Raw genomic sequence first — 14,324 nt, forward strand, 5'->3', positions numbered from 1 at the left:
GTACAGCAGATAAGATGCTGGATGCTCTGCAGTGCAGAATCATTCTTCACATCCAATAGAAGACAGAACATAGCAGCATTGGAGAGAGGCTGCAAGGACCGAGCACAGATGAATTGTAAACTTGGATTGCTACAATCCTCACCCATAACTGCTTTCTCTGAGAGTGTGCCTCATACATATGGGCGTGATTAGCACGGCTGCATATATGAATGATATGAGTGATCGGACAAAGCCCTGATTTAAAGTTTTTTCTTCTGCAATTTGTCCCTCTCTTTGCTGGCTGGAGTGAATGCAGTGGGCGGAGCGCCTCTGTCTCCTGGGCTCCCCCCAGCACATTCTCCCGGTACTAATGTGACTTCACTCTCCTTTGATTTGGAAAATAGCTGATTGGCTGGAAGCGATTCAGCACATGCAGCGCAGGAGCTTTTGTCTGAGTTGAAGTGAACTTGTACAGATTTTTAGTCTGGAGTCAGCAATCAGGGGTGTTTAGTCTGCTGCATAGCCGGGAGAGGAGAAAAGGATATCAGAGGGGGGAAGAGGCTGCAGACTCAGCAATGGATACAAATGCCATCCATGGATACAAATCTGCACTGATGTGAGCCCTGGTGGTGTTCTACTGCTTGGCTGGGGAGCTGCTGCTTCTGCATACAGTATAACAGCATCTCCCCTCCGAAACCTGCGTTGCATATAGAAAGTTTGGGGCACTCCGGCTCTGCTCCATAGCATCTGGCTCGCTACAATCCAATGCATGCTGACTTCAATTCGCCTAAGCAAGTTGGAAGCACGGTCTTTTCATTTCTCGGTGGCAATGGATCGCTGTGACACCGGGAGACCCCGGATCGGTAGGAAGATGTACTCTGTGTTGTTTGTTACCTTGCTTATGTACACGGATCACTATGTTACCTGCAAGAATTTAAAGTACAGCATTTACGAGGAGCAGATGGTGGGATCCTTAGTTGCCAGGCTAGCGGAGGATGTGGCTGACGTGCTATCCAAGTTGCCAAACCCTTCATCGGTGCGCTTTAAGGCGATGCAGCGGGGGAGTCCCCCCCTGCTCTTAGTGCGGGAGGATAACGGGGAAATCAGCATCGGGGCTCAGATAGACCGGGAGCAGCTGTGCCAGAGGAACCTGAACTGCTCCATAGAGTTTGATGTGATTACCCTGCCTACCCAGCATCTGCAGCTCTTTCATGTGGAGGTAGAGGTGCTGGATATCAATGACAATGCGCCCCACTTCTCCCGATCCCTCATCCCCATCGAGATTTCTGAGAGTGCGGCTGTGGGTACCAGGATCCCCCTGGATAGCGCCTTTGATCCCGATGTTGGGGAGAATTCCCTCCATACCTACTCGTTGTCAGAAAATGAGTATTTTAAGATCGAGGTAAAGACCAGGACTGATGGGGCCAAGTATGCAGAACTGATTGTGGTGAGGGAGCTGGACAGGGAGCATCAGTCCAGCTATGAGCTCCAGCTCACTGCCTCAGACATGGGGGTGCCCCAAAGGTACGGTTCAGCCATCCTGAAAATAAGCATTTCTGACTCCAATGACAACAGCCCAGTGTTTGAGCGAAAGTCTTACATTATTCAGCTCCCTGAGAATTCCCCAGTTGGGACTTTACTCATAGACCTCAATGCCACTGACCCAGATGAGGGTGCCAATGGGAAGGTGGTCTATTCATTTAACAACAATGTGTCTCCCAAAATTACAGAAACTTTTCGAATGGATCCTGAGAAGGGCCAGCTGACCCTGATAAAGCAAGTGGACTATGAAACGACCAAATCATATGAGATTGATGTCCAGGCCCAGGACATGGGACCCAATTCCATCCCAGGCCACTGTAAGATCATTATAAATGTTGTGGATGTTAATGATAACAAGCCTGAAATTAATATCAATTTGATGTCCACTGGTAAAGAAATTGCATATATTTCAGAAAGTGCACCTGTGGACACCTTTGTGGCCTTGGTAAGGGTACAGGACAGAGATTCTGGACTGAATGGAGAAATTATCTGCAAACTTCATGGGCATGGTCAATTTAAGCTGCAAAAAACCTATGAAAACAACTACTTAATATTAACCAATTCCACACTTGACAGGGAAAAGAGGTCTGAGTATAGCTTGACAGTGATAGCAGAGGACAGAGGGCTGCCTAGTCTCTCCACTGTGAAGCACTTTGCTGTGCAGATAAGTGACGAGAATGACAACCCACCACGGTTTCAAACCAACAGATATGAGATTGTTGCTGTTGAAAATAACTCTCCCGGTGCACATATTACATCTGTTAGGGCCACAGATCCAGATCAAGCTGAAAATGGCCAAGTAACATATGTCATTCTTGAAAGCTTTATTCAGGGCAGTTCTATTACAACCTATGTAACTATTGACCCCTCCAATGGTGCAATATATGCACTTAGGGCATTTGACCATGAAGAAGTCAATCAGATTGTCTTCACTGTCCAGGCCAGAGATAGTGGAGTTCCTCAGCTTGTCACTAATGCTACAATGGTGCTCACTGTTGTGGATGAAAATGACAATGCTCCTGTTATTGTGGCCCCTACACTTCACAACAACACAGCAAAGATTCCTGTCCCCAGGGATGCTGAAAGTGGCTTCTTAATTACCAAAATAAAGGCCACGGACAGGGATTCCGGCATGAACTCTGAACTCAGCTGTTCAATATTATCTGGGAATGAATACAATGTGTTTCTTATTGATCCCAAATCATGTGAAATATACACTAATATGAGTATGGAGAACTTCCCTTTCCAGGAATGGGACCTTTCAGTTGCAGTACAAGACAAAGGGACACCTCCACGTACCACTAAAGCACTTCTTAAATGCCATATTCTTGAAACTCCTGATGATATTGGCAGTACCGAGGCCAGTTATGTTAACCAGGCCTCTATGGATGTCTCAATGATCATTATAATTTCTTTGGGGGCTATCTGTGCAGTCCTTTTAGTCATCATGGTTATTTTTGCCACAAGGTGTAATCGAGAGAAGAAAGACAATAGATCTTACAACTGCAGGGTGGCAGAGTCAACTTATCAGCATCATCCAAAGAGGCCTTCTAGACAAATTCACAAAGGGGACATTACTTTAGTGCCTACCATGAATGGAACCCTGCCTATTAGATCCCACCATAGGTCTTCTCCATCACCATCTCCTACTCTGGAACGTGGCCAGATGAGCAGCAGGCAAAGTCACCACAGCCGCCAATCACTCAACAGCCTTATGACAATATCATCTAATCATGTGCCAGATACCTTCTCTCTGGAGCTGACTCATGCTACGCCTGCTGTGGAGGTAAATATCGGCCTTTTCATATTAGACACTAACAAATAAGTTAATTTTAAGCAGTATAATACATATTTACTCCCAAGATGCTTTGCATCTTGAAACATTGTTTATACTTTATCCTATCACTTTGTAATTATTCCCCTCTTGCAGTTGATACCGTTTCAATGTTCTTTGCAGAATTGGAATATTAAATATATACACTGAAGTGTTAGTAGAGTATGCCTCCAAAATAGTTTATGCCTCTGAGTCCAAAAAGCGTTAATAAACTATCCCAGGCCTATACGTCCATCTAACACTGGTTTAAGGCACTAGATTTAGCTTATGGCTATTGTTGTACCAGCTAATAAACTGTAATCATTTTCTTTATTCATGTCTATTGGCAGGTTTCCCAACTTCTTTCCATGCTTCATCAAGGACAGTACCAGCCAAGACCAAGCTTTCGAGGAAACAAATATTCTAGAAGCTACAGGTGAGATTTTTAATGTGATTGATTTCTGATTTACATATACATAGCTTTATTCTCCACTGAGATTTGTTTTCAGAATAAAATGATTGTATAAACACCTACATGTTGTCATTCACATCTGCAGATATGCCCTTCAAGACATGGACAAATTTAGTCTGAAAGACAGTGGTCGTGGGGATAGTGAAGCTGGAGACAGTGATTATGATCTGGGCAGAGATTCCCCAATTGACAGACTTCTGGGCGAAGGATTCAGTGAACTTTTCCTTACTGATGGCCACAGAATTCCTCCAGGTAGGCTTGCTGATATATCCTGTCTAATTTGTTTGCTGTTTCATTCTGGCTGTCAGTTTGATACACAAGGGAGAGAGGAGAAAAACACACGCACATACATACACACGCACACAAAGGGAACCTTTAAACTCTGCACTTTTTCCTGCTTGGCTGCTGCCTGCTTACAGCAACAGAACACAGCTGGTAGAGATGAGACAGCAACAATATTGAGCATTTTGCCCAAAGCAAATGCAGTTTTAGCTAAACAGTAGATTTTATTCTCATGTGAATCTATGCTAAAAGGTTAAGCCAGGGGAGTTAACGCTAGCTTAGTATCAGCTGTCAGAGTAAACTAGTTTGAATATTTTTCTGAAAACTACACAGTACTTAACCCATTCATGGAAAGAGATTCAAAAATATCTATTAAAAAAAAAAGGTGCATTAATATGCCACAATTTTGTGCATTTTTGGGGACCCCATCACCAAGTGTTGTTATGCTGTAGTTCTGAGGCCCCAACAAATAGAATAGAAACCCGTGCAATAGAGTGTATTGAGTATTTCACAATGAGTGACCTCTGATTTAAAGAATGTTAATAATAAGATTTTATTTGATTTTAGTATAGCTACATTTAATTTGTTAAGTCAGCTGAGACTGTGTACGCTGCACCCCTAAGGTCTCCAGTTAGCAGAAATGTACCAGAGTGCCTTTATAAATAAATGGCATGTGATATGATGAAGCCTGCATTACTACAGATGTTAACTTCATTTCCAGTTCAACAAAAAAAATAAAAAATAATGAAATTGTGAAGGCATCATGTGGTATCTTAGTGGTTAGAGATGCTGCATTTCTGTGTGTGTGAACAATCAATGCTTGTTCACTAATCAGAAACATTAAGACTTCTTTTATACCACATGCTACAATTCTAGGAATTAAGGGGTGGACTAGACCACAATAGCCGTGTGATTACAGAAAATATTTCTTTGTCAGCCCTCTACACATGATACTGTTGAATACTTATCATGAACACCCTGTCCCTGCAAGGTCACACTGCACAAGCACAATTCTGACTTTACCGCTTCCATTTTGTCTATGCACTAAACAATACTCTTTTATTAGGCTAACAGCAGCTAGTGTGGCACCACACAAGTTAGGTATCATAGAGGGGTGTTTACTAATCTATTTAAGAATGTCAGCTAAGTGCAAAGGTTTTTTTTTTGGAGAACAATGAATTGGGGACCATCCCCCACAAAAGTGACAGCATTCCCTCCACATAGCCCCCAGCTCCTGCTGTCCTCAGTTGTAAGGGTCCCGCAGATGGAACCTATGTTCAATGTGGTCGTATGCTGTATTCTAGCCAGGCCATCTGTCCTCTTGTATTGTTTTCTCTTGCCTTTTCATCGTATCCAATGCCCTGTTTCGGTAATTTCACCATGGTGTCTGCTAGTTTCATACAAATACACCTGGATTATATTTTATCCTACAAAAAAAAAAATACCGGTTGCTCAGATACGCGTATTAACCCCTTACTTGCTGAAACACTGGTCACGCACTACTGCCTGATACAGTGTATTCATTCAGAGGTGTTAAAAAGATGTGACAAGATGTGTTGGCAGCCGCGGTATATGATATACATTAAACATGGTAATAGCTAGTAAAATCAGGTAGTTTGTAGGAGATGGTATATAATGACATTTGGGCTCAAAAGCGACTCCAGTGGGGAAAAAAAATGTAATTCCTTTTTCTAGTATTTGTAGCAGGTGCTGTCAGGAAGGAAATGAATTTATGATAACCATATATTGGAAAATGAAAGTGATCCATCCATGACATATATTTTAACTCTGTGATCAGGATAATATGTATGAGTACAGATTGTGCTTCCTGTTGCAATGATTAAAAAAAAAACCCACTGCATATGAACAGAGGTTTAAGAATAACCTTACCTAAATAGAGTCCATATGTAACTAGGCTAGCTATGTGATGAAGGTTAATTATTAGTTCACAATTTGCTAATCGGCTATGATAACACATAGGACCTGTTTCTGAACCGCACGCTAACCGCACACAATGCCGAAGTTCACATATATGGCCGATGTTATAAGTACTGTGCGAGCATCTGTGCCGTACTGCGCATGTGTCCCAATTGTTTCCGGATGGAGACACAGAACAAATTTGGACAAAGGGATTATGGATTTTAGAAGGTGTACCTGGGAGGTAACGGGGTATTTAGGAAGACGCGGGTGTGTCGCTGTGTCAAAAGACACAAAGCCGCTCACACAGGAATCCATGTTCAGACAAAGAAACTTGCACATATGGCTTGTGCAAGTTTTTCGATTGTGCACCGGTGGTTGTGCGTCAAGGTGCTGCAAGTGGGAGTCTCAGTTTACAAAAAAAACAACTGTGGGATTAGCATAAGAAGGAGCCACGGCCATGACTCTGTGTGACTCAGATTTAGGCCCAGGGTGTTTAAATGTTCCTTAGTATGAAATTGACTATTTTTGTTTGTTACAGTGATGAGGTTCTGCACAGATGAATGCCGTGTTCTGGGACACTCAGATCAGTGCTGGATGCCACCTCTTCCCTCTCCATCATCAGACTACAGAAATAACATGTTCATTCCTGGAGAAGAAGTCCAGCCTCTTCAACAACCGCCGCCACACAACCAGCAACAGACACAACAGGCCCCTCTGCTTGAGGAAGACATGCTTAGTATCGATCAGAATGAGAAGAAAAAGAGTTTTTCTACTTTTGGCAAAGAGTCTCAGGATGAGGAGGCAGCTGAGGCATGCACTTCTTCTCTCCTCACTGAAATGAGCAGTGTTTTCCAACGCCTGCTACCTCCATCTATGGACAACTACACTGATTGTAGTGAAGTTGATTACTCAAACTCTTTAGAGCGGAGGAAAGGACAAGTGCCTGCTAAAACTGTAAGTTACCCCCAAGGGGTTGCTGCATGGGCAGCAAACACACATTTCCAAAATCCTAACAATGTTGGTGGACCTTCTTTAGGAAATCACTCCAGTGCACAGCCATCTTCTAAGTGGTTGCCAGCCATGGAGGAGATCCCAGAGAACTATGAAGAAGATGACTTTGACAATGTTCTCAACCATCTGAACGATGGTAAACATGAACTCATGGACGCCAGTGAACTGGTGGCTGAAATAAATAAACTGCTTCAAGACGTGAGGCAGAATTAGGTGACTTATCATCTTTTTCCATATTTATGGAGTTCTGGAACAATCAAAAACTTATTGACAGTTGGTTGCATTTATAAAAATGTGTCTGTGTATGTTAAAATATTCAAATGCTGTATTTTCATATGTACACAAAACAAGTGTGACTATTGCTATCTGTATTTTAAAAATACATTTGTATCTTATATTTATGTGTAATTTAAAAATAAATACATTTTATTTTTGTATTTCGTATGGCATGTTTTACTGCATGTATAGATTTTGGACTTTTCCTCATTATACAAATCAGATAAGTCTGTGGATGCCTATACAGGAAACCGGTCATTGTTTATTTTTTGGCTACTTCCTAAAGACAACTTAAATATGCAAATTCCCCTCAAGTAATAATTTTATATATCGACCTGCCACTTGTAGATATGATTACCCTTTGTTTTCATTTTACACTCTAATAATAAAATCTTTTCACAATTAATTTTCATCTCATTTTCTGTTGTTCTTTACAGAACAGGTAAGTAGTCTGCTAGCCCTGTCCAATCTCTATATGTACTCTAACTCAGATTTAACTATGTTCAGAATATGCGTTTAAGAAGGAAGAGAAAAACACAAAGCTGATACTATGCTTTACAGTGACTGACCCCTCCGCTGAGACGGGCAACCAATGAGCTGAGCTCCTCTCCAGGCTGGCCCCTCTCTTCTGCCTTCCATCCTCCTCCATTCTCCATCATACTCCTGTCCTCCAAGCATTCTTCCTGTTTCCTGTCTTCTCTTCTACACTACTCCTCTTTGTGCTTATGACTTCCTTCATTAGCTCCAGAAATCAGCATTGAGCCGCACTTAAAATAAGGACACGTAATACAGAAATCATAGCAAAAAGAGCAATGTTTCAGTGTAGTGAAACACTGTCATAAGGGGCATATAGTCTCCTGTGAGTTTATTTTGAGTGTGCCTATTGTAGAGATGGTGACCCACCAATTGCTATGTTCTTTATTGTTTAATTTTATTTAATTTGTTTTGGTATGGGGTATTTATAATAGGGTGTGTGGGGAATTCATATCTGGGGTAAGATTTTTACTGAAGCAGGAGACGACCAGATCTAGGGTTTAATTTTTAATGATGGTGATGGTAAGATGTCAGTTCTGGGGTCTGATTTTAAATGCATAAGGGGAATGGGGCAAACTTGGGGCAGGCTCTGATTTTAAATAAAATAAATGTGGTAATGATGATTTTGTATTTAGAACACCAATATGAGGTTATCACTATTCTATGTTCAAATTTTTGCTATATATTTAATAGATTTTTTTTTACGTGAAATAAAGGTTTTTTGGCGGCATGCATCAAGCATCTCATTTTGAATGCGATACGTCCCATTATTGATCGCATGGATAGTGGCATTTAGTAACTATGCAAAGGACAGCTCTTAAAATAAGAACTGTCCTTTGCGGTGTGAAGACTTCAAAATTTATAACCCAGGAGTCCTTGCACAGCCATCAGCCAGCACATGTGCGAACCATGGGGGACACTGGGAGAGATCCTACAGTATGGTATACCTCTCAGAGAATGCAGCATAGAGAAGCACATAGGCTTCTATTAGGCAACATTATCTAGAGATGGCTTTGCTTATGGGGTACAAGCTCTAGAAAGTTTTTTTGCTTTCCGGAGGTTAATGCATATGGGGATTGCGCATTTTGAGCTTGAAGCATGCCACTCTTTATGCCAAGTCAGTAATACTTTTTCTTTACAGTGAAGAGTTTCTGCATTATTTATCGGTCAATAAAATGGTCCCGGTATTGTGTATCACTAGATTAGCCTCAGCTTAGAGAGATGGGGCTGGTAGGTTATGCATTTGTGTTTGTTTATAGCTCCAAATATTTCAATAGCTATTTAACCCACATTAGGCGAGCAATGTGTAAAAATTTTTGCCATGCCCATTTTCCCATTGCATGCACTGGTAGAAAAGCCCGACCACTTACTTGCATCTTCTTCCCCAGGCTAAAAGTTGCCAACCAGCACAAAGTTAGGGGCAGATTAAGGGAGGTGGGTGCCCATGTGCAATCTCTGCGTGGACCCTCTGCTCTCTTGCAGCACAATTGCGTGTAGACTCTGACACTGTACAAGAGTCTACGGCACATGTGCAGGTCTCCTCCAAAAATTTACCCATGCCGTGTTTCTGTTGATTTCTCTGCTGTGTAAATCTCCAGCAAAATGTCAGCTGCGCAATTTTCCCAATGCTTTCTACAGCCCTGATGCCGGACTCCAGAACGGTAAGTATAATGTACGGGTGCAGGGTATGTGGTGTAGGCCTTTCAAGAAGAGAAAGTGTGACACTATTATTTGGACAGTATATGGCTAGTGATCAGAGCCAGCCCTAGGCATGGGCGTGATAAGCAAATGCCTAGGGGCGACTCTGCATGCTAGGGGAATTTTCCATCAAGCAGGGCTGAGCTCTGCCCCCCGCCGCTGGCAACTGCCACTAGCCGCTGCTCCCTCCCAGTCCCACCGGCACCTACTTAGAGCCGGAAGAGCCCGCCCCGCCGGTACAGCTAACACCCCAGCGCGCTGCCGCGATCGGAGCTCTCCGATCGGGCAGCGCAGCGGATGGCTAGGCGGTGGCCGGTCATGTGACCATCATCCGCATCCGCCCGGCCCTGGCCCCTTAATCAGAATGAGCTTCTGCACAGAAGCTCATTCTGACAGTACAGGTCGGAGGAGCTAAGATGGCCGCGGGAGGGCATGCTGCGCATGCCCAGCCGTTGCCACACCTCCCATGGGCCTTTGCGGAGCAGAGCCGTGAGCAACAACTCACGGCTCCGCCTCCGCCTCCATCTTGGCCCGCCCACAGCCACTGTACAACAGCAACTGTAACGGTCGCTGGGACAAATAATATGAAGCACAGCTGTCAGCTATATATATATATGACGGTCACTCATATATATATATATATATATATATATATATATGAGTATGTGTGTGTGTATTTATGTGTATGGAGTGGACATATATATGTTTGCGTGTACACATGTATGTGTATATATATAACAGTGTGTATATATATATATATATATATATAATATGCAGATAGCCAGCACTCCCAACCTGCTCAATATTAACTTGCGTCCGGTGCCCTCCGTGTTACCTCTCCTGAGCAAGTGAGGGCATATGTACATTGATGAAGGCGGCACTCTCGACGACTTAAAAGCAATAAAAAGTTATAAACCAATATGTTATTTTTGGCGTCCACGTATAAATAATATGTTTGGTGGTGGGATTATATGCTAGGGGGCACCAGTCAAAATTTTGCCTAGGGCACCAAATTGGATAGGGCCGGCTCTGCTAGTGATCACAGCGTTCTAACATATAGGTAGCCATCTCCATCAATTATTTATAAGATGCCTTTCTAAATGACAACTTGGTGTAATGCAGGACACATTTGTAGGCCATAGTAAAAAGTACAACAGAAAGTTTGCATGGCATACCTTGTATACATGATAGGCTGCCAAGTGACATTTGATAGTGACCAGTTCAGTCACCCCATCAGAGCATGTCCTGATAAAGTTGAGAAATAATGCAGGAACACTAGGGCCCGTATTCAATTTGAGGCGAAAAGTCTAGACTTTTCGCCTGTTTTCCAGGCGGAAAAGTATTGAGCGCATGCCCGCTATTCCCCGTATTCAATTCCAAAGTAGGCGAAATCGGGAACAGGCGAAACTTGGATCGGCGAAAAAATACGGGAAGTTTTGGGAAATAATTGTAGGACCCCCATAATGATGTCCGGACCTGGGGGATCACTATTGGTAACCCCGTTTTTGCCTGCAGAAGAAAGTTGGGTTTTTAAATAGCCGCGGCGTGCATAAATGCGGCTTTGAAGAAGGTGATGCAGAAGAGCATTTCAAAGTTTTTTTTGGGAAAAATAAATATGCCCATCAAATTTGGGGTACTTGAAAATGGGTGCAAGCATATTTTTAAGTCCCTTAACTGATTTTTTAAACTTTTGCAAAAATGCACCTGCCACTACTCCCGCAATGAAGAAAACACCTGCCGCATATAAGGGAACCCCTCTGGACTCCATTCCACTAATTTAGAAGTGTGTTCCCCATTTTTTTTTTTTTTTAAAAACACAATTTAAATAATTTTTTTGGGGTGTCCCTAATTTTTTTTTTTACACAGATTATTTTTAGGGAGCATTCACATGGGTGCAGTCTATTTTTTTTTAAAGCCTGCACCCCTAAATTCCAATTCTGCACTTTTTGTCACCTACTAAAGGCAAGCAAAAAATTATCCCTGTTTTTTTACATTGACTTTTCACACAGGCGAAAAGTCAATGAAATTGAATATGGGGATAATGGAAATAGGCGAAAATGATGTGGACCCTTTTCCACGTCATTTCCGACATTTCCCCTCAAATTGAATACAGACCCAGACAATAAAAATATATTTGCATGCCTTGGTAATCCTGTATTTTGGAAACAGTAAATAAAAACATGTAAATGCAATTTTAACATCCAAAAATAAAGAGAGTAAATAGTCATGAAGGTGTAATTGTGAGTGTGGTGAGCTTAATTGAAATTTACATTAATCGGGTTGGTACAACCTCAACATAAATACAGCAATAAAGTATTCCAAAGTGATCATCTGATAGTCAAAGTAAAGGAACTGAGCAGAATCAGCGATGCACATAATTGGTTAGTCATTGTTCACCTCCAATCACTTGTCATCCACATCAGCTCAGAACAGAATTCACTGCTCCATTCAAGTGTATACATAATGACTGCTATTAAAAAAAAGATCAGTTTTAATGTGTATGTATTGCCAACACATAGTGAAGTGTAGTATAGGCTGAACCGATATTCAGCCTATTAATTTATTGAGAATTACTGACTTCACTGAGGCATGATCAAGAAAGTGTCTCATGCCTGAGTGATATTATTTCCTAGGTATTCATAGTCTGCAGCCTCCTCAATCTTGGTTCATTCCTGAATATGGCTGCTTTTATTGTGTCTACAGTAGGTATACAGGGGTCTATTTACTAAGCCTTGGATGTAGATAAAGTATGAACCAACCAGCTTCTAACTGCCATTTTTTCAAACATAGCGTGTGACATGGCAGGTAGGAGCTGATTGGCTTGTACTTTATCTCCATCCAAGGCTTAGTAGATAGACCCACAGTACTCTAACACAAGTTTTATACCAGAAGGTGGTCTATTCACTTTATGTAACTAACAGCATCAACAGGGGCGTTTCTAGAGAGGAGGGGGCCTGCGTGCAGTCTCTGACAAGGGCCCCCTCCTCTCCGCCTGGCTGCCGGCAGCGCACTGAGCTGTGCGCGGCCAGCGCCAGAGTTGTAAACTCTGGGCACTAAAGTGTGCCCAGAGTCTATAGTGTATGCACAGGTCACCAGGAAAATGGCCGCGGCGGCCATTTTCCCTGTACTGCACATGCGCAAACAATGGGAAAATGTCTGCCTCTGCCATTTTCCAGTCGTCTTACAGCGCTGGACCCCCGCGCCAATGTGAGACTCCGGAGAGGTAAATAATATTATTGGTGCAGGATGTGCGGTGCGGGGCCCTCCTGGACCAGGGGCCCGTGTTCCCCGCACACCCTGCACCCATTATAGATACGCCCCTGAGCAGCAACTATATTGCAGAATCACTCCACTTTATTACGATTTCTTTTCAGTTAAGGTAATTTTAAACTTTGATTTTCTTTTCCTCTTGGTTCTTATATAAAACAATCTAATCCTAAAGCCAGTACATACTAGATGATAAATTGAACAATATGAAAATTAACAATATCGTTATTGTTCATCGCGTTCAATATCATCCAGTGTGTATGCAAGATATCGTTAACGATGCGTACTCCCATGGACCGTTAACGATGTCTTTCATCGCCCATAGTTGCAGGGCAACCTGACGATATCGTCAGGTTCTGCAAGTTCGGGGATGAGGGAAGGTGCCGTCACTGAATGACATCGTTAACAACATCGTTCAGTGTGTATGTTCAATGTCGTTAATGACATTGAGCCCGGCAGTGCTGGGGAAACGCTTAACGATATCGCTCATGGAGCCTTAAGGATTCAATAATGAAGTTAATTTATCCTTTGGTCCCTAGAGTACTATGTTACATATTTTCTATATAAAACAAATATACCTATGCTATATGTAACAAACTTCTATAACTAGAATATGTGACAAAGGGCCTGATTCAGTGGTGGACGCAGTGTCAATTTCGGTCACAAGTAGCCAATGTTTTTAGTTTTATTTTAGGGTTGCACTGCACATGTGCCACGCTGGTCTTGTAATGGCGGTCGTATTGTGGATTAGGGCGCAGAGAGATTGACAGGCAGTGACCATTTCAGGGATAAAATGCAGGCATGTTGCGGCTGTTTCAAGGGTGTGTCGCAGCCAGTGACACACCCTTGAAACAGCCAGATGGTCACACCATCGTACATCATAGAAACCTTATGGTCACTCAGATTGTCCGTCACAAGTAAGACGCCAGAGCTAAGCAGTGCTAAGCCTTTGTATGCAAGCGACGGAATTCAGACGCCACTAGCAGGCGTTCCAATTCAAATCATGGCGGCTGCGACATTTGCATATGTTTACTCACAACCACTGTATATGGGATTGCAGCAGCAATGGCCATTGCGTCCCCCACTGAATAAGGCCCAAAGTCCTTCACATAAACTTTTGTCAGTGTTAAAGCATACAATAAACACTTTAATACAGTAGGTGTAAATAAATAAAAAAAATTCCAAGGCCCCTAAAAAGTAATTAGTTGTTGGAATTTAAAATAAATACAAAGTTACTGCACCCTTCCCCCAATGTCTTGACTAATAACTTCCTGTAACAGCAGGTTCAACAGTCCATACATATATATGTCACACAACTGTGTTAAATACTATAAAAATAACATGTGTGAATTGAAAACAGATAAAATTATAAGAAAGAGACTGCCATAAAAATGATCGGTGTCTTTAATTAAATTCAGGTTTCTAATGAATATTGTATTCCTAACACTAACCAACAGTGCTGGCATGTCAGGAAGAAGGTAATCTAAGCTTTTTGAATAACATTTGTATGGATGCCATACACCAACTCTA

The 14,324-nt window shown here is 42.3% G+C and overlaps 1 protein-coding gene across 1 annotated transcript; it reads left to right on the forward strand.

Moving 5' to 3' along the window:
* Positions 1 to 397: 397 nt before the first annotated feature.
* Positions 398 to 7,456, forward strand: PCDH18 (protocadherin 18). Its single transcript, XM_088476094.1, has 4 exons — positions 398 to 3,307; positions 3,685 to 3,770; positions 3,892 to 4,058; positions 6,547 to 7,456. The coding sequence occupies exons 1-4, from the start codon at positions 749 to 751 to the stop codon at positions 7,230 to 7,232; spliced, it is 3,498 nt and encodes a 1,165-aa protein (XP_088332220.1). The 5' UTR covers positions 398 to 748; the 3' UTR covers positions 7,233 to 7,456.
* The last annotated feature ends 6,868 nt before the right edge of the window (positions 7,457 to 14,324 follow it).

The sequence above is a fragment of the Taudactylus pleione genome, unplaced genomic scaffold (assembly GCF_031769625.1).
Source record: "Taudactylus pleione unplaced genomic scaffold, aTauple2 ptg000183l, whole genome shotgun sequence".
Taxonomy (NCBI): Eukaryota; Metazoa; Chordata; class Amphibia; order Anura; family Myobatrachidae; genus Taudactylus; species Taudactylus pleione.

Coding starts and splice junctions, on each gene's coding strand:
- PCDH18 (XM_088476094.1), top strand. CDS start 749: ATGCTGACTTCAATTCGCCTAAGCAAGTTGGAAGCACGGTCTTTTCAT. Junction 3,308..3,684: donor ATGCTACGCCTGCTGTGGAG/GTAAATATCGGC, acceptor GTCTATTGGCAG/GTTTCCCAACTTCTTTCCAT. Junction 3,771..3,891: donor AAATATTCTAGAAGCTACAG/GTGAGATTTTTA, acceptor TCACATCTGCAG/ATATGCCCTTCAAGACATGG.